This window comes from Hypanus sabinus, chromosome 12 (genome assembly GCF_030144855.1).
Source record: "Hypanus sabinus isolate sHypSab1 chromosome 12, sHypSab1.hap1, whole genome shotgun sequence".
NCBI lineage: Eukaryota > Metazoa > Chordata > Chondrichthyes > Myliobatiformes > Dasyatidae > Hypanus > Hypanus sabinus.
In genome coordinates this window covers 13,175,161-13,195,583 of record NC_082717.1, presented here as the reverse complement: position 1 = coordinate 13,195,583, position 20,423 = coordinate 13,175,161, and the positions used below count along the sequence as shown (strand labels likewise).

The 20,423-nt window shown below is 45.6% G+C and overlaps 3 protein-coding genes across 5 annotated transcripts in view; 1 reads left to right on the top strand and 2 right to left on the bottom strand.

The window, feature by feature from the left end:
* The window catches only part of LOC132402641 (histone H2B 1/2-like), a 164,152-nt gene that overhangs the window by 103,637 nt on the left and 40,092 nt on the right, over positions 1-20,423 (top strand). The gene's annotated exons all lie outside the window — the stretch shown is intronic.
* Positions 9,415-10,612, bottom strand: LOC132402640 (histone H2AX-like). The gene has a single exon (XM_059985557.1). The coding sequence runs from the start codon at positions 10,592-10,594 to the stop codon at positions 10,214-10,216; it is 381 nt and encodes a 126-aa protein (XP_059841540.1). The 5' UTR covers positions 10,595-10,612; the 3' UTR covers positions 9,415-10,213.
* LOC132402636 (histone H2B 1/2-like) lies at positions 11,566-12,516 on the bottom strand. The gene has a single exon (XM_059985554.1). It carries the CDS (start codon positions 12,020-12,022, stop codon positions 11,576-11,578), a length of 447 nt encoding a protein of 148 aa, XP_059841537.1. The 5' UTR covers positions 12,023-12,516; the 3' UTR covers positions 11,566-11,575.

Here is a 20,423-nt window from a genome sequence, read left to right as displayed (position 1 = left end):
CTATATATAGTACTTGAAAAAAAATTCCACACAGATGGACAAATGAACTAATGTGTAAATGCCAATAATTTGTACAAATACAAAAATAAGATAAACAGATAATAGATAGGTACTGAGAACATGAGTTGTAGGGTCCTTGATCTGGGTTATGTGGGTTGAAATCCATCTGCCACTTCTCAGCCCAGTTTTGCATCCTATTGATGTCCCATTGTAACTGCTGACAGCCCCCCACACTATCCACAACACCCCCAACCTTTGTGCTATCAATAGATTTACTAACCCATCCCTCCACTTCCTCATCCAGGTCATTCATAAAAATCACAAAGAGAAGGGGTCCTAGAACAGATCCCTGAGGCGCCCCACTGGTCACCAACCTCCATGCAGAATATGACACGTCTACAACCACTCTTTGCCTTCTATGGGCGAGCCGGTTCTGGATCCACAAAGCAATGTCCCCTTGGATCCCATGCCTCCTTACTTTCTCCATAAGCCTTGCATGGGGTACCTTATCAAATGCCTTGCTGAAATCTAAATACACTACATCTACTGCTCTTCCTTCATCAATGTGTTTAGTCACAGCCTCAAAAAATTCAATCAGGCTCGTAGGGCATGACCAGCCCTTGACAAAGCCATGCTGACTACTCCTGATTATACCTCTCCAAATGCTCATAAATCCTGCCTCTCAGGATCTTCACCATCAACTTACCAGCCACTGAGGTAAGACTCACTGGTCTATAATTTCCTGGGATTGGTCCTATTCTTTCACATCTTATCCTCTTGCTCTGCACATACTTGTAGAATACCTTGGGGTTTTCCTTAATTCTGCCTGCCAAGGCCTTCTCATGGCCCCTTCTGGGTCTCCTAATTTCATTCTTAAACTCCTTCCTAGTAGCCTTATAATTTTCTAAACCTCAGATATTACTTAACTCTCTGAACCTTTTGTTTGAGGGGTAAATTTCTCAGACAAATAATAATTAGCTTTGGAATAAGTGGCCAGAGTGGTGATGGTGAGATCTCTGTTCAGAAACACTCTCCAGGACCTTGCCATTCTCTATCCCACCCTGTCCTGCTTTAACTTCCCAAGATAGAGTCACTGATTATATAGCATTGAAATAGACCCAACTCATCCCTATCAACCAGATGCATGGCTTATCTAGACCCAGCTACCTGCATGAGGCCCAAATCTCTCTCAAGCTTTCTTATCACAATGTCTTTTAAATATTGTATATATACCCATATCTACAGCATTCTCTGGCAAGTTATTCCACATACATGAAATATTCAGAGTTCTAAAATTGCCCCTCAGGTTGTGTTAAATAATTATCAGCTCACAATAAATTTATGCCATTTACCTATGGACTTCCCTACCCTGGGGGAAAAGGACTATGGCCATTACTCTATCTACACTCCTCATGGCTTTATAAACCATACTAAGGTCACCCCTCAGCCTGCTACATTCCAGAGAAAACAATCTCAGCCTATCCAATCTCCCCTTATAGGTCAAACCCTCCAGTAGCACTCACATGCTTGTGAATCGTTCAGAGGGACAGGAGGAATTTACACAGCATGAGGCTACAGAGGGATTTAAAGAGTCCCTCATGATTTCATATATGTCTTTAAATCTGCTGACATCTTCCAGTCCGCCAGAACAAACAGTCCCAGCCTATCCAGTCTCCCCTTGTAACACGAGCTCTCCAGTCTTAGTAACGTCTTTGAGAATGTTTCCTGCACCCTCTCCAGCTACATGGCAGAGTTCCTGTTGCTGGATGACCAGAACTCTCCACAATAACCCTGCACATAATGCATACGGGAAACGACAGAGCACAAGTGCTCCAATCTAAAACAGGAAGTGAGGATTTGAACACAGCCAGAAATGTAGCAGAGCAGGCATTACACAGGGATTGGAGGAGGTTACAGATTAAGAGGCTACAGAGGAATTCATATTTATCTATGTTTATCTATCCATGATTTAACATACCTCTTTAAACCCTGTGCTCCGGAGAAACAGACCTAACCTCTCCTTGTAACTCAAGCCCTCCAGTTCCAGAGTAACATCTTTGAGAATCTCTCCAGCTACATCACCCTGTCCACAATACCCCAAGTGCAATCTTGCCAATGTCTTGTACAGTTGTAACATTGCATCCCAACTCCCGCACTTACTGGCCTGACTAATGAAGTCAAGCACTCTCTTCACTACTTTCTGGAATACTACCTAGAGGACCTGCTATTCTGCCACAATCTCCAGGGCCCTGCCACTTACTGTGCACCCTGGTTTAACTGACCAAAATGCAATATTTGGCATTTGTCTGAATTAAATTACAACTGTCATTTCCTTGCTTACTTTTGCAGTGGATGTATGTCCAATTGTAACTGGACAACCTCCTTCACTGTCCATTATATACCTTCAATTTTGGTGTCATCTGCAAATTCAGTAATAGCCTTACATATATTCTCATCCAACTTATCAATGTATTTGCCAAACGCAACACCTTCCCCAGCAGTACGTCTGGTCACAGGCCATGAGACAAATAAAGTAACGTGAGTATACAAAAGAGGCCACAGAGCAGAACTGTGAGAGTTTGCCAGGGCGGGTGGAGGTTACACAAAGAGTGAGTGGTTGAGAAACAAGGGCGGATGTGAGGCTAAGGATGGGATTAATCCTGAGGCAGGGAGCTGGTGCAGTAGGTACTGTTCCCCAGGTGGGAAGCCAGAAGAGAAGAAGCTAATGCCCACAGTTGTAGTCAGTCCCACCAGTCCTCTCACACATACACATGGCATCGGCACAGTGCGGCTCATCTGATCCAGTCGCTCTCTTCCCCATCTATCCACATCAACCTGCAAACCACGGAAGAAGCCCATTACATCGCCTTGCTGCTGCCCAAGGCTGCACCAGCTCATTGCCACGGGAACAACAGCAGTGATGACAGCACACAACAGGCTCCACAAAGTGGCGGTGCATCACATCACACCCTGTCCGCAGCCTGGGAGGCGGAACAGAGTGAGCTTTCAACTAGAAGATCTGCAGCAGGCAGTCACTGTGCACCAGGTCTTCACATGGGCATTTCAATGTCAAGTTTGCTGCTGGGGAATGGAGAAGGAATTTGGCACCAGGAAGGAAAAGGGCAGTAATTCCAGTCATCCATGCTTTAAGAGACAGAAAAGTAAAAGAAAATTAAGTTTATTTATTATGTTTTATTTTGTATTTGTACAGATGTCTTCTTTTGCACAATAGTTGCTGGTCAGTCTGCGTTTGTGTATAGTTTTTCATTTATTTAATTGTTTATTCATTAATGTCTATTCTATTATTTATTTTAATTTCTTGCCAAAGTAGATTTGCATCATCATGTACTTACCTTGAGATTCATTTTCCTGTAGGCATTCACAGTAATTACAAAGAAACACAATGGAATCAATGAAAATACACCGACGTAAAAACAAAAAAAAGAGAAAAATTATTAATAAATAAGCAATAAGTATTGAGAACATGAGCTGTGGAGTCCTTAAAAGTGTAGTATTCTCTTTGGTTCAAGAGCCTGATTGTTGAGGGGTAATAACTGTTCCAGAACCACGTGGTGGGAGTCCTGAGGCTCCTGTACTTTTTTCCTGATAACAGCAGCGAGAAGAGAGCATGGCCTGGATGTTGGGGGTCCTTGATGATCGATGCCGCTTTCCTGTGACAGGATCCCATATAAATGTGCTCAGTGGTGGGGAGATATTTACCTGTGAATGACTGAGCCATATCCAGTAAATTTTGTCGGCTTTTCCGCTTAAGGGCATTGGCGTTTCCAAACTATGCTGATATGATAACGGTGAGGAATTTAAAGCTGCTGATCCTCTCCTCCTCTGATTACCTGATGAAGATTGGCTCATGGACTTCCAATTTCTTCCTACTGAAGTCAACAATCATCCTTTTGGTTTTGCTGACATTGGGTGAGAGGTTGTTGTGGCACTTTTCAGCCCTGACACTCTTGAACTTTCACCACACTATGTCTTCCACAATGAAGACTAATGCAAAATACTTATTCAGTTTATCAACCATTTCCTTGTCCCTCATTACTCCCTCTCAGCATCATTTTCCATGGTCTGAATTTTGCCTCTCTTTTACACTTCATGAATCAGCAGAATGTATTGGTATCTTCTTTAATATTATTGGCTAGCTTACTTTCATATTCCATCTTTTCCTTCCTAATTACATTTGACTTGCCTTCAGTTGTTTTTTAAAAGTTTCCCAATACTCGAACTTCATACTAATTTTCTCTCTATTATATGCCCTCTCTTTGGCTTTGATGTTGGCATTGACTTCTCTTGTTAGCCATGGTTGTGTCATTCTGCCTTTAGAATACTTCTTCCTCTTTGGGATGTACATATCCTGTGCCTTCTGAATTGCTTCCAGAAATTCCAGCCATTGCTGCTCTATTGTCATCCCTGGCAGTGTTACTCCACTATAATATTGATAGTTCTGACTTAAGTAATACGGTTAGTCTCCTGCAACAATTGAATATAGAATTGAGACAGGTTTTTTATAAACAAATAAACATTTATTTAACTCTGCTTAACAAAAATGAAAAGTAAACAAAAGACTAACTTAACCGGAAGGTAACTGCTATACAGCAACTTGAACAGTTCTTAAAGCAATAAATGTGAACGCAGTTCTTAAAGTGGTAAATGCGAAAGTCCAAATAATTTATACAGTCAATTAGGAGAGACTTTCCTGAAGTAACGAATTCCTTGATGATGTGACGTTACTGCTGATCCCAGCCGAAATATGCCTTGCTTGAAAGACTCAAGATGAAGGAAATAAAAACAGCTTAAAGGAACTGATTTTTTCCTTGGAGAATAACATTGCACAACCCTTTCTGCTCTTACAGGCAGGGGTTATCTCAGATGCAGGTTACTATTTCCCTGAACGAAGATCCAATAAGGTCGATCCCACATTAAACTGCCGAACTTTACTCGATCCTTCGGATCCCCGTACTTCGGTAAAATTTTCGCTCTCCAATACATTGATATTAAAATTAAATCGAAGATACATCAAACATAACTGGCAGTGATTTAAAAAACTGCCAGCGCAATGATTATGTACCTTGCAGTAGAAATTAAAACTCCACTTTAAAACGAAACTGTCATGAAACCAAATACGCAGCACAACAGAGTAACTGACGTCTTAAATGGTGTCTCAACACAAAAACTGCTGTGTCACAGCGGGCTTTCTAGTTTTATACCTGTTGAGAACATGTCACCATGTGACCTCACACTGGCAGGAAATTACATCACCCCACCATCACAAGACCATTACATCATGCTCACCAGATACTCAATTACATCATGGTCATAAGACAGTCAGAAGATACCCACGGGGTATGTAACATTAGCTTCCACTCAAATTTCAGTGAATTTGCCCATACTATGATCACTTGCCCCTAGGGTTTTTTTTTACCTTAAGCTCTAATCAATTCTGGTTCATTGCCCAACACCCAATCCAGAATAGCCAATCCCCTAGTAAGATCAACTACAAGATGCTGTAAAAAGGCAACGTGTCGGCATTCTAGAAATTCTCCCTCTTGGAAACCAGCACCAACCTGATTTTCCCAATCCATCTGAAAATTGAAATCCCCCATGACTATTGCAATGTTGCCCTTTTGGCAAGTATTTTCTATCTCCCATTGTAATTTGTAGACGTGTACATAACTCTCATCATGATTTTTTTTACACTTGCAACTCCTTAATTTTACCCACAGCAATTCAATACCTTCTGACCCTATATGTCCACTTTCTAATGATTTGATATCATTTTTACCAACAGAGCAACAGTAACATTTCTGCCTACCTGCCAGCTCTTTTAATCCAAAATGTATCCTGGGATGGTAAGCTCCCAACTACAGTCTTCTTTCAGCCACTATTCAGTGATGCCTACATCATACATGCCAATCTATAACTGTGCTGCAAGTTCATATACCTGATTCGTTACACGGTGCACATTCATATATAACACTCTCAGTCCTGTATTCACCCTGTTCAATTTTGTCACCTTCTTCATCCTATCAACTGCAAATTTTCTTTAACATCAGCCCCTCCTTGCTAAGAGTCTCACTGTACATTGCCTTTGTTTGCAAACCAACTACCTCATTCTCAGCACTATCACTCTAGTTTCCATCCCCCTACTAAAATAGCTTAAAACCTGCCCACAAGGATACTGGGCTCCCTTGCTGTCAGGTCTAACTCACCCCTTTTGTACAGGTTGTACCTTCCCCAGAAGCGATCTCAATGATCCACAAACCTGAACCCCTGCCCCCTGCACCAGTTCCTCAGTCACACATTCACCTGCCAAACCATCCTCACTGACATGTGATATGGCCGACAACAATCCAGAGAACAATATCCTGAGATTCAGCTTTCTACCTAGCTCCCTAAAACCCATCTTAAGGACTTCCTCACATTGTCCATCTATTTAATTGGTGCCAATAGGCACCAACACCTCTGGCTGTTGACCCTCGCCTTTGAAAAGGCATGGACCTGATCTGAGACATCCCTGACCCTGGCACCTGTGAGGCAACATACCACCTGGATATCTCTATCGCGCCCACAGAATCTCATCGCTGTTTGTCTGACTATGGAATCTCCTGTCCTCTTTACTTCTCTGCTCCTCTGAGCCACAGCACCAGAGACCCGGTCATTCTGGCTCCCTCCGCACAACCCACCCCCATAGGTCACCCTACTCAATAGTATCGTCAAAAGGGGAACAGTCACACATATACTCTGGACCAGCTGTGCATCTCCTCTCTGTCTACTGAGAGTCACCCAGTTACCTGTCTCCAGCAATCTAGGGGTGACTACCTCCCTGGAGCCCCTATCATTTCATTCTCCCGTGTGAGTCGAAGGCCCAGTGCACCTTGTGCAGATGCATTTATCAGGGAGACAGAAGGTCTCACAGACTTCCCACATCCTACACACAGTACAGGACACCTCCAGAATCCAGATGAAGACATGAGGTTGCTTTGGCAGTCAAGGTGAAGGATAATCCTAAGAGCTTCTACAGGTATGGTAAGAGGAAAAGGATAGTAATTGATAAAATTGGTCCTCTTGAAGATCAGAGTGGTCAGCTATGTATGGAACCAAAAGAATTGGGGGAGATCTTAAATGGTTTTTTTCTGCATCTCTATTTACTAAGGAAACTGGTATGGAGTCTATGGAAATAAGGCAAACAAGTAGTGATGTCATGGAACCTATACAGACTGAAGAGGAGGAAGTGCTTGCTGTCTTGAGGCAAATCAGAGTAAATAAATCCCTAGGACCTGCCAGGGTATTCCCTTGGACCTTGAAGGAGACTAGTGTTGAAATTGCAGGGGCCCTGGCAGATATATTTAAAATGTTGGTATCTACAGGTGAGGTGCTGGAGGATAGCTCATGTTGTTCCGTTGTTTAAAAAAGCCTGTAAAAGAAATCTGGGAAACTATAAGCCAGTAAGTTTGATGTCGGTAGTAGGTAAATTATTGGAAGGAGTACTAAGAGATAGGATCTACAAGTATTTGGATAGACAGGGACTTATTAGGGAGAGTCAACACAGCTTTGTGCATGGTAGGTCATGTTTAACCAATCTATTAGAGTTTTTTGAGGAAGTTGCCAGGAAAGTGGATGAAGGGAAGGCAGTGGATGTTGTCTACATGGACTTCAGTAAGGCCTTTGACAAGGTCCAGCATGGGAGGCTAGTTAGGAAGATTCAGTCGCGAGGTATACATGGTGAGGTAGTAAATTGGATAAGACATTGACTCGATGGGAGAAGACAGAGAGTGGTAGTGGAGGATTGCTTCTCTGAGTGAAGGCCTGTGACTAGTGGTGTGCCACAGGGATCAGAGCTGGGTCCATTGTTATTTGACATATCAATGATCTGGATGATAATGTGATAAATTTGCTGATGATACAAAGATTGGAGGGGTAATGGACAGTGAGGAAGGTTTTCAAAGCTTGTAGAGGAATTTGGACCAGCTGGAAAAGTGGGCTGACAAATGGCAAATGGAGTTTAATGCAGACAAGTGTGAGGTATTGCACTTTGGAAGGAGAAACCAAGGTAGAACATACAAGGTAAATGGTAGAACACTGAGGAGTGGAGTAGAACAGAGGGATCTGGGAGTACAGATACATAATTCCTTAAAAGTGGCGTCACAGATAGATAGGGTCGTAAAGAGACCTTTTGGTACATTGGCTTTTATAAATCAAAGTATTGAGTATAAGAGTTGGAACGTTATGGTGAGGCCAAATTTTGGAGTATTGTGAGCAGTTTTGGTCACCTAATTACAGAAGGATATTAATAAGGTTAAAAGAGTGTAGAGAAGGTTTACAAGGATATTGCTGGGACTTGAGAAATTGAGTTACAGAGAAAGGTTGAATAGGTTAGGACTTGATTCCCTGGAGTGTAGAAGAATGAGGGGAGATTTGATAGAGGTATATAAAATTATGATGGGTATAGATAGAGTGAATGCAAGCAGGCTTTTTCCACTGAGGCTAGGGGAGAAAAAAACCCAGAAGGCATGGGTTAAGGTTGAAGGGGGAAAATTTTAACGGGAACTTTGGGGGGGGGGTTTCTTCACACAGCGAGTGGTGCGAGTGTGGAATGAGCTGCCAGATGAAGTGGTAAATGCGGCCTCACTTTTAACATTTAAGAAAAACTTGGACAGGTACATGGATGAGAGGGGTACGGAGGGATATGGTCCAGGTTCAGGTCAGTGGGACTAGTTTCGGCACAGCCAAGAAGGGCCGAAGGGCCTGTTTCTGTGCCGTAATGTTTTATGGTTCTGCGAAGAAACGTCGACTGTTTACTCTGTTCAATGAATGTTGCCTGGTCTGCTGAGTTCCTCTGGCATTTTGTGAAGTGCACAGTGCGGATCAATGCAAGATTGAAATTGCTCCTGGGACTGACTGAAGCCCGGCGGCCAGTCACGCATAGGGGTATCTCGGCAGCCCCCACCCCACGCCCGCACGCCAGTCGTACTTCGTCTGTTCGAAATCAATGCCGGATATTAAGCTTTATGCCCCACAACAGACACGATTTGGGTCGGGCAGTTGGTGGAAGACCCAACTGTGGGCCTCATTAACCCGCCAGCAATAATCCAATCAGGGAGCTGCCAGCAACAGCAGCAGCGCGGAACCTATCCGCTAAACTGCGATTTGAAACAGCCTGGCAAAAATCCTTTGTTCAAACCTAAACTAAAATGCAAATTATTCCAGATCTGTTTGTCCATTTGGTCTCGGCATTCACCTCATTACTGAAGTCCGACACATTTAAAATAGGAATAGCTAATATTGAAACTGTGCCTGAGAGATTAATTCCTCGATCCTTTTCAAAGTGATAAAGGCTCGGGGGAAGGGGCGGGGTGGGGGGGGGGGGAGTGGAACTCGCTTCCGTTCGGGTAGGTAATTTTGTGAACCTGACTGCTCACCCCAGAACGCGACTGGAGTTTAACAAATTATCTTACAGATGAAATGAAATTCTTCATTTCCATAGATGCTGCCTGACCTGCTGAATTCCTCCAGCATTTTCTGTGATTTCCAGCATCGGCCGAATCTCTTCTGCAGCTGTGAAATAATCGTGAACCAGTTCAGGTCTTTGAAATGGAATTCAGAATGCCAAAATGGGAAAGAAGCTAATAAATTACATTCAAATAAGGGATTAAACTAGAAAAAGCAAATACCCACTTCACAGAGACACCATTTGTAATTACCGAGACAGTGAAGCGAAGGAAGGGGGGTGATGTTTCCATGTGTGTACGGGAGGAAGAATGTAAGTAACCAAGACCCGGGAATTATGCCGAGCTCTGGACCGATTAACACAGATAGAATTCGAATAAATCCATGAAGATTTTGAGATTTACTTCAAACCAATTCCTAAATATTAATGGAACTCATCATAATGAATCTAAGTGCCGTCGTGTTTTAGGTTTCGTCAGCACTCTTCACGCAGTTGGAGAACCTTGGTTTCCGCCTTTGTCCCTGGATATCCCGAACCGAGTGGAAATAATCGCCCGCAATGCTCTCGAAAATATCCCTCATGAACACGCCAGCAAGATATTTCAATGCACCCCACAATAATTATTTTAAAATCTGATCTGCGCCCGAGCCACTTCCCCCGCGCTCACGGTAACCGCACAACAGCCCTTTCACAGACACTGTGAGCGGCTCTTAAAAGAGCCTTTGGGTCACTGGGTCAGAATCTGTCGCTTCACTTGCTGGCACCGCCGGTTTTCTTGGGCAACAGCACGGCCTGGATATTGGGCAGCACCCCGCCCTGAGCGATGGTCACCCCTCCCAGCAGCTTGTTGAGCTCCTCGTCGTTGCGGACGGCCAGCTGCAGGTGTCTGGGGATGATGCGGGTCTTCTTGTTGTCCCGGGCCGCGTTACCAGCCAACTCGAGGATTTCAGCCGTCAGATACTCGAGCACGGCAGCCAGATAGACCGGGGCTCCGGCACCCACCCGCTCAGCATAGTTGCCCTTTCTCAGGAGCCTGTGAACACGGCCCACCGGGAACTGCAGTCCGGCCCGGGACGAGCGAGATTTGGCCTTGGACCGAGCTTTGCCACCGGTTTTTCCTCGTCCAGTCATTCTCACAATCTCAGCAATTACTTCACAGACAATGATGAAATAGGCCAGCCCTCGCCCTTCTTGTAGCTTTTGGGGGAATGCAGTGAAATGTTTATGATTGGTGCAACCACGGTTAATCTCATTGGAGAGAATAATCTAATTCACCAATGACGAGACAGCAACCGCAGAAGCGCGGAAACTAACCGTTTATATGCTAAAAAAAATGAAATTTGAAATTTGAAAAAGCCCGCCAAAAAGTCTTTTGTTCAAACTCAACCTAAAAGCAAATTATTACAAGTGTGTTTGTCCACGTTTCTCCTCATTCACTAAAGTCCTAAATATTTTACACAAGTGTAAGTTAATATTCAGAAAGTGTCTAGGCATTTAATTCGTTGAACTCTTACAAAGTGATAAGCGCTCAGATCAAAAACATCGATTCACAGTTTCTGTTCGCGGTCGGTCATTGTGTGAGCCCGATCAGGTTATGAATCGATCGCTCTTCTCAGACTGCGACTGGAGTTTAGCCTGCAGTTTAAAAAAAAATTCACAGATGAAATTTACATGAACGCTGCCTGCCCTACTGAATTCCTCCAGCATTTTGCGTGTCGTTGTGGATTTCTAGCATCTGCAGAATCTTTTGTACACCTGTGAAAGAACCGTATACCAGTTCATGTCTGGCACTGAAATGGGATTCAACTAACTTGTCAAAGTGGGACATAAATTAAGAAACCGCATTGCCCAGTTATTAAATCAGAATCAGCAAATATTCGCTTCACAGGTACACAATTTGTAATGACCAACGGTGACGCAGAGGGGGTGATGATTCCGTGTGTGTGTAGTAGGAAGAGTATAACAAAGACCCTGTGATAATACCGAACAATCGACCGAATAATATGAAATTTCTTTCTTTCTATGGCTAAACATTGATGTAACTCCTTTAATGAATTTGTGAGTGGCTCTTAAAAGAGCCGTTGGGTTTCCGCTTTGTTCTGTCCGCACTCTTCACTTGGAGCTGGTGTACTTGGTCACCGCCTTTGTCCCTTCCGACACGGCGTGCTTGGCCAGCTCCCCGGGGAGCAGCAGGCGCACGGCGGTCTGGATCTCCCGGGAGCTGATGGTCGATCGCTTGTTATAATGAGCCAGCCGGGAAGCCTCGCCCGCGATGCGCTCGAAGATATCGCTGACGAACGAGTTCATGATGCTCATGGCCTTGGAGGAGATGCCGGTGTCGGGGTGAACCTGCTTCATCACTTTGTAGATGTAGATGGAGTAACTCTCCTTCCTCACCCTCCTGCGTTTCTTGCCGGACTTGCCCGATGGTTTGGGCAAAGCTTTCTTGGCGCCCTTCTTGGGAGCGGATTTCTGCGCCTCGGGCATTTCAGCAGTCGGTTCCAGACGGTGAAATGAACAAAATCCCCTCGGAGCGCGGATTAAATAGACAACTCCCATATCAGTATGTTAATGAGGGATGTGAACATAGAGCATTGTCATTGGTTGATTCAGGTAAAGATTCGCTCATCAATCCTTTGATTTGATATCGGAAGGAACAAATCAAAAATGTCGAATTCACTAGTCTACCAATCAGAAGCGGCTCCCTCTGCCCGGTAAGGCACAGCAAATGCTGGAGTGACTCAGCAGGTCGCAACACGCCTGTATATTCCATAGGAGGAGAAGCTTAAGTCAGATATATCAGTATTACAGTGGAGTAAAAGGGATTTACAGAGTTATGAGAGAAGAATTGGCTTGTTCTTTGGAAAAGAACATTGGCAGGGATGATGATGGCAGCAATGACTGGAATTTCGGGAAGCAATTCGGAAACACAGAATATATACATCCCAAAAGAGGACGAAATATCGAAAGGAAAGAGAATTCAAAACCCAATATCCAGGCCGTGCTGTTGCCCAAGAAAACCGGCGGTGCCAGCAAGTGAAGCGACAGATTCTGACCCAGTGACACAAAGGCTCTTTTAAGAGCCGCTCACAGTGTCTGTGAAAGGGCTGTTGTGCGGTTACCGTGAGGGCAGGGGTTTAAGATTGCACACTTCATCCCCAGCAGTATGCTCGGTTGAGGTAATGGACAATGCGGAGAGAGGCAGGGAGGCGAGGAAATGATCAGTAACTGACATAGCAGAGAGCGACCTCACATTTTCCAGCGCCATTTTTCAATTGCTTAGCCACAACAGAACTACAGCGTTCCAGATAAACCTGATCCCATATTGAAGGTCGCTCAGAAATAATACCACCTAACGCCCTGAATAACTTTAGATTTCTGCTCAACGAAAATTAAACGACAATAACCTGAAGAAAGAACAAATGCGATTACCGGAATTCTGAAATACAAGTGAAACACAGGTCAGGCAGCAAACAAGCGTCGTATGTGACAAGAACATTTAACTCCTAGATGAGTTTAATGCCTGTTATGCTCACTTTGACCCTCAAAACACGGAGACACCTTCACGAACTCTCACAGCCTCCGACCACTCGGTGATTTCAGTGTGCGAGGCCGACGAGAGTGCATCCGCCAGTAGGGTGAACCCACGGAAAGCATCTGGCACAGACGGGGTCCGTGGCTGAGTACTGAAGGGGTGCGCTAATCAACTGGCAGGAGGGTTCCCTGGTATCTTTAACCTCTCCCTTACGCAGTCTGAGGTACCCACCTGATTCAAGCAAACTTCGATTTCACCGGGTCCTTAGAAAAACGTGGAACCTGCCTCCAGCAGCACTTGCATCCATTGTGATGAAGCGCTTTGGGAGGTTGGTGATGAAACATTACAACTCCTGCCCGAAGACTGACCTGGATCCACTCTAGTTTGCGGACAGTCACAGGTAACATTTCCTTGAACATCTGGACAATGAAGTTGCAGTTGACGATTTTCTTACTTTCATCCATCTGTGGAGCCTCACGAGATAGGGGAGATCTCAAAGTTTTCTTTTTGCATCAGTATTCACTCAGGAAACTGACATAGTGTATATGGAAGGGAGGGAAACAAGCAGCAGTGTCACGGAACATAAGGAGATTAAAGAGGAGGAGGTGCTTGCTGCCTTACAGCGAATAAAGGTAGATAAATCCCTGGGCCTGACATGATATTTCCTCGGACCTTGAGATAGACTAGTGTATAAATTGCAGGGTCCTGGCAGAAATATTTAGAATGTCCTCAGTCACGGGTGCAGTGCCGGAAGATTGCAGGGTAGCTCATGTTATTCCGTTGTTTAAAAAAAAGCTCCAAAAGTAAACCAGGTAATTACAGGCCGGTGAGCCTGACATCAGTGGTAGGTAAATTATTGGAAGGTGTTCTAACAGATCTGATATATTTGGACAGCCAAGGGCTGATTAAGGATAGTCAGCATGGCTTTGTGCGTGGTACATTGTGTTTAATAAATCTTGTAGAGTTTTTCGAGGAGGTTACCAAGAGAGTAGATGAAGGAAGGGCTGTGAATGTTGTCTACATGGACTGTAAGGCCTTTGACAAGGTCCCACATGGAAGGTTCAGACACTAGGTATCCATGGAGAGGTTGTAAACTGGGTTCGAAATTGGCTGTGTGGGAGAAGACAGAGAGTGGTAGTGGATGATCACTTCTCAGACTGAAGACCTGTGACTAGTGGTGTGCCTCAGGGATCTGTGCTGGGACCTTTGTTGTTTGTTGTCTATATCAGGGGTGTCAAACTCATTTTAGGTCACGGGCCGGATTGAGAAAAGTGCGACTTCATGCGGGCCAGATCAGTTGTGCACGCGCGCGTGCTCCCACAGCTTTCGTTGCCTTCATCTTTTCAACCTGCTCTCATGTGTCTCAGTCTCTGCTATATCTAAAATTGTTTCACTTTACGAATTTCGTTTTTTATGAAGCAGATTGCCTAGCAAGCATTCTTTTTACGATTGGTATTAACTTACAGACGTAGATTACAAGAAAGTAGGCAACGAGAAAGAAACGATGCTATTTCGGCTAAGATTGTTTTGGGAACCATACCTTTTCCATTAATAAACCGTTTGAAATCAAGCATTAGCAAACACAAATGTAGACCTAATTCTAGATGATAATGTGGTAAATTGGATCAGCAGATTTTCTGATGACACTAAGATATGGAGGCGTGGACAGCAAGGAAGGCTTTCAAAGCTTTCAGAGGGATCTGGACCAACACCACTCTTTCCTGATGTGCATGTCATAAGGGGAAAGGAGGCTGGATCCAAGTGCAGGATGCAGGCACTGAAATACCAGGGGCAGGATGGGAACAACTGAACGAGAGACAAGACATGGAGACCATGGTGTGCGTGAGGGACGTGACATTCAAGGTGATGCTGGGGTTCTGAGAAGGTCTTAAAGTTCAAGCAGGCAAGGCAGGATCCCAGAGTTCATGCAGGGTCTAGGAATTCACTGGGCGGGCCGCATAATTCCTAGGCAGGGCCCGGACCTCCCAGGCAGGAACACGGGGGCCTGAACAGGTCGTGGGGCACCTGGGTAGGTTGCGGGGCACAACCCGTCGGCAGCGAGGGATGGAAAGGGACAGAGTCCCCCGCCGGGCAATGGCAGTCTGGCCAGGCCTGCCCGACGGAGGCAAGGGATAGGAAGGGTACTAGGTCCAGGGTGACTGTCAGACTTACTCGAAGAACTCATCTCCAAGCCAGGGCAACCGGAGGAACAGGCCGAACCCCCAACTCCACTCAGTCCCAGAGCCCCCTACATACACTGCGAGCCGATGGGCATCTTTGAGCCCATCGTACCTCCTTGAGCCCCAACAAGCCACGATGATCCACAGGTGTGACTAATTGGGCTCAAGGAGGCCCGTTACAAGACCCGGAGTCCGGAATGAGCAGGCCGGATCAGGACCCGGAATGCGGGCTCCGGACTGGACCTTAACAGTGTAGGGAACAGAGGGATATCTGTTAGGAAGATGGGAAGAAGGATAAGGTGGCAGGTAATAGGCTGCTGCCACAAGGAATGTAATGCCAAAAATAAAATCCTGGAACAGAAAAGCTATGATAATTAAGTGCTCATGCCCCACCTGATCCATTTTCACAGGGAATTTCAGGTATACTTAGACGTGCTGTAATAGTGGACACGTTTTAAAGTGGATGGAAGATGTTCCAGCAAGGAAAGCTACTGCCACACACGGCAAGAACTGAGATCAAGGACGCTATTCCTCGATGGGGATTGCTGTGTCACATTGACTCTGAGCAAGGAGTACAGTTCACTGGGTTTGTCAGAAATTATATTGACTGATGAACATTGAATGGCCTTTTCATTGTTCACATCACCCAGTCATCTGGACGTGTTTTGAGGGTCAAAGTGAGCATAAGAGGCATTAAACTCATCTAGGAGTTAAATGTTCTTGTCACATACGACGCTTGTTTGCTGCCTGACCTGTGTTTCACTCGAATTTCAGAATTCTGGTCATCGCATTTGTTCTTTCTTTAGGTTATTGTCGTTTAATTTTCGTCGAATTGAGCAGAAATCTGGTTATTCAGGGCATTAGGTGGTACTATTTCTGAGCGACCTTCAATATGGGATCAGGTTTATCTGGAACACTGCAGTTCTGTTGTGGCTAAGCAATTGGAAAATGGCGCTGGAAAATGTGAGGTCACTCTCTGCTATGTCAGTAACTGATCATTTCCTCCCCTCCCTGCCTCTCTCCGCATTGTCCATCACCTCAACCGAGCATACTGCTGGGGATGAAGTGTGCAATCTTAAACACCGCGCTCACGGTAACCGCACAACAGCCATTTCACAGACACTGTGAGCGGCTCTTAAAAGAGCCTTTGGGTCACTGGGTCAGAATCTGTCGCTTCACTTGCTGGCACCGCCGGTTTTCTTGGGCAACAGCACGGCCTGGATATTGGGCAGCACCCCGCCCTGAGCGATGGTCACCCCTCCCAGCAGCTTGTTGAGCTCCTCGTCGTTGCGGACGGCCAGCTGAAGGTGTCTGGGGATGATGCGGGTCTTCTTGTTGTCCCGGGCCGCGTTACCAGCCAACTCGAGGATTTCAGCCGTCAGATACTCGAGCACGGCAGACAGATAGACCGGGGCTCCAGCACCCACCCGCTCAGCATAGTTGCTGTCAGAAACACACTGAGTCTCAGCAATTTGCAGAACGGTAAACTTTATTTTTCGAGTCTGCAGAGTCGGACCCAACCAGCTCCTGCTAGATTGAGTGCCGAATTACACTTTGCACAGTTTTTTATACCCTACATTCTTCTTTAATCTCATTACAAAATTACAAATGTGATTACCCCTTTGGCCCACTTATCAGCCTCAGCGCATTAACACCGTTATTGTTCAACCGTTAAGCATGTCTTCCCGTTACCCGTATCGCTTCTTTAATCAGCAAGCTATTGTTTCAAAGTTGCTTTGCACGTTCTTTCTGTGTCAGCACATTCTAAATGGACTCCATCGGTCCAGCCAGTCCCAATACCCCAGTGGCTTCCAGGTCTGTACGGGCACGTGGGCCAGTTTCCTTATTTTATCTGAAAAAGGGTGGATTGAGAGAAATGATTCTTAAGGAGTCCATTTAGAATGTGCTGACACAGAAAGAACGTGCAAAGCAACTTGCAGGGCAACGTATAAACCAATTTGCAAAATCAGGATGAAACAATAGCTTGCTGATTAAAGAAGCGATACAGGTAACGGGAAGACATGCTTAACGATTGAACAATAACGGTGTTAATGCGCTGAGGCTGATAAGTGGGCCAAAGGGGTAATCACATTTGTAATTTTGTAATGAGATTAAAGAAGAATGTAGGGTATAAAAAACTGTGCAAAGTGTAATTCGGCACTCAATCTAGCAGGAGCTGGTTGGGTCCGACTCTGCAGACTCGAAAAATAAAGTTTACCGTTCTGCAAATTGCTGAGACTCAGTGTGTTTCTGACAACGTGGGGGCTCGTCCGGGATCCACACTCCTGCCGCGGTGGACACGAGGAAGGACATCGGAGACGGTGCACCCCGCCGAGTTTGGCGGTCCCTGACTCCTTGCCCGTCGCTCCAACGCGGCTTGAGCGAGTGATATCCGGACAGCGCAGAGCGGTAAACGGGGAGAAGGGGACAGTACCTGGTACTGGAAGTCCCCAGGACGCACCGGGTAAGTGCCTACTGTTGCAGTAGAAGGGTGCGGGAATAAGTAAGGACGGAGAAGACCGGGATCGCTACCCGGGGGTCCTCCTGATAAAAGTCCTTGGGACGCACCGGGTAAAGTGCCTACTGTTGCAGTAGAAGGGTGCGGGATTAAGTAAGAGCGGAATAAGATGGGAGGGGGTGGCTCTAAAAAGAAAGAGGAAACGGAAAGACCGGGACCATACCCGGGGGTTCCTCCTGATAGCCCCCTCGGTAGAATGTTTGAGAATTGGGGATGTGGAAGACTAAAAGGGAAACAAAAGAAAAAAATGATACAGTACTGTTTAATTTGGTCGAAACAGCCGATAGAAAAACCTGCGGTCTGGTGGCCGCGGCTTGGGTCTGAGGAGGATTGGGTACGACAAGCCTTAAACATTTACGTTAATTCAAAACCAAATGTAAAACCGGAAGAAATTGCTTATGCTTTTTGTTGGGCTCCCTGGCCAGGAGTAACAACAAAGAGTTTTAAGTTGGGCATTAAAGGGGAGCGGAAGTGGGACCCACTCGATCATTTACCCCCTCCCTATGTCCAGCCTTCTGCGCCCCTTGCGGGAGCAGAGGGAGGACATGAAGAAAGTAAAAAAAACAGAAGAAATAGACCCGGAGAGGGAAGGAGGATGAGGAGGGCGGCACGATGTTTTTACTGCAATGAGGAAGGCCACTTTAAGAGGAAGTGCCCAAGATATCGAAAAGAAGTCCGAGCTTATGCCCTCATGGAAGAAGAATAGGGGTGTCAGGGGTCCCAACCCTTGGGGACGAGATACAAGCAGGAACCCCTGGTAAATTTAAAATTAGGTCCTCAAGGGTCAGAAGTAACCTTTATGGTCGACTCAGGAGCTGAAAGAACTAGTATAATCCAAGCCCCTCCGGGAACCAAGATTGGGACCAAAACCATTGGGGTTTCCGGAATAGGAGGAAAAACTATGCAGGTCCCAATAATAGAAGATGTACAGATAAAATGCGACGACCGGGAAGGTATCCAGGATGTGTTATTACTTCCGTCAGCCGGATTCAACTTATTGGGAAGAGATTTGCAGGCACTGCTAGGGATCGGGACAGTGCCATATCAAGGTGAAATTCAGGTGAAACTGTTCGTAATGACTGAAAAGGATGATCAGGAAATAAAGGCCAGTGTCTGGTATCAAGAAGGTAATCGGGGCGGCCTGGACATCACCCCACTGAAAATCACCCTGTTGCCAAACAGCCGCCCGGTGAGAAGACGGCAATATCCCATTGCCATGGAAGGGAGGAGGGGATTACAACCTGTAATTGAGACATTAGTATCAGATGGACTCCTGGAAGAACGTATGTCACCCTTTAATACCCCCATCCTACCGGTCCGAAAGCCCGACGGCACGTATCGAATGGTTCAAGATCTGAGAGGCTTAAATGCGGTAGTCCAAACACGATACCCGGTAGTGCCTAACCCCTATACATTAATGAGCAAAATACCTCCTGAACATGAATGGTTCAGTGTGATAGATCTAAAAGATGCTTTTTGGAGTTGCCCGTTGGAGGAAGGTAGCCGAGATATGTTCGCATTTGAATGGGAAAATCCCTTCACTGGGCGGAAGAAGCAACTCCGGTGGACCGTCTTGCCCCAAGGGTTCACGGAGTCCCCAAACCTATTCGAACAGGTACTGGAGCAAGTATTGGCTGGATTCCATTGTACCGAAAAGAACCAACTATTACAGTATGTCGATGACCTACTACTATCGGGACCAGCAGAGGAGGTAGTGCGAGACGATACTATAAGACTCCTGAATTACCTAGGAGAAAAAGGATTGCGGGTGTCCAAGAAGAAACTGCAATTTGTCGAGAAGGAAATAACATATCTCGGACACAGAGTCAGTAAAGGGCACCGCCAAATAACCCCAGAAAGAATAGCGGGAATAACTAAAATACCGCTTCCCAGGACAAAGAAGGAAATAAGACAATTTCTGGGCTTAGTGGGCTATTGCCGGATTTGGATAGAGAATTATACCCCCCTGGTGAAGTTTATGTACGACAAATTGGCAAAGGAAGACCGGGGAATAATCAGCTGGACCGAAGAAGAAGAACAGAAGTTCAGGAAAATAAAAGGGCAACTAATTCGGGCCCCGGTATTAACACTGCCAGCACTGGAAAAGCCCTTTCAGCTGTATGCAACAAACAATGAAGGAACTGCGTTAGGAGTACTAACCCAAGAAAAAGGAGGAAAGCGGCAACCTGTGGCCTTTTTATCAAAAATGTTAGACCCGGTATCCCGGGGATGGCCGACGTGCATACAAGCCGTAGCGGCAGCAGCCGTACTAGTAGAAGAAGCACGGAAATTAACCTTTGGGGGAAGAATGACGGTGTATACCCCGCACTCCGTTAGCACCCTCTTAGCCCAAAAAGCTCAGCGGTGGTTGACGGACTCTCGCATACTGAAATACGAAACCATTCTGATGGTCGGGGATGATTTAAGCTTTGAAAAGAACAATAGTTGTAACCCGGCACAGTTCTTATACGGGGAATCAACAGGGGAGGAAACCGAGCATAACTGCGTGGAGCTAACAGACCTTCAGACAAAAAGTAGGGAAGATCTACAAGAAGTTCCCCTAATTGAAGGCGAGGAACTATATTTCGACGGCTCCTCGAAAAGATATAGGAGTATCCCCTTATGAAATGTTGTTTGGCCTTCCATATTGGAACAAGGTGGAGGGCTATCCTTCCCTGCAAGGGGGAGATGTCTTTGTAAGGGACTATTTACAGGCACTGTCTCGTT

Coding starts and splice junctions, on each gene's coding strand:
- LOC132402636 (XM_059985554.1), bottom strand. CDS start 12,022: ATGGGAGTTGTCTATTTAATCCGCGCTCCGAGGGGATTTTGTTCATTT.
- LOC132402640 (XM_059985557.1), bottom strand. CDS start 10,594: ATGACTGGACGAGGAAAAACCGGTGGCAAAGCTCGGTCCAAGGCCAAA.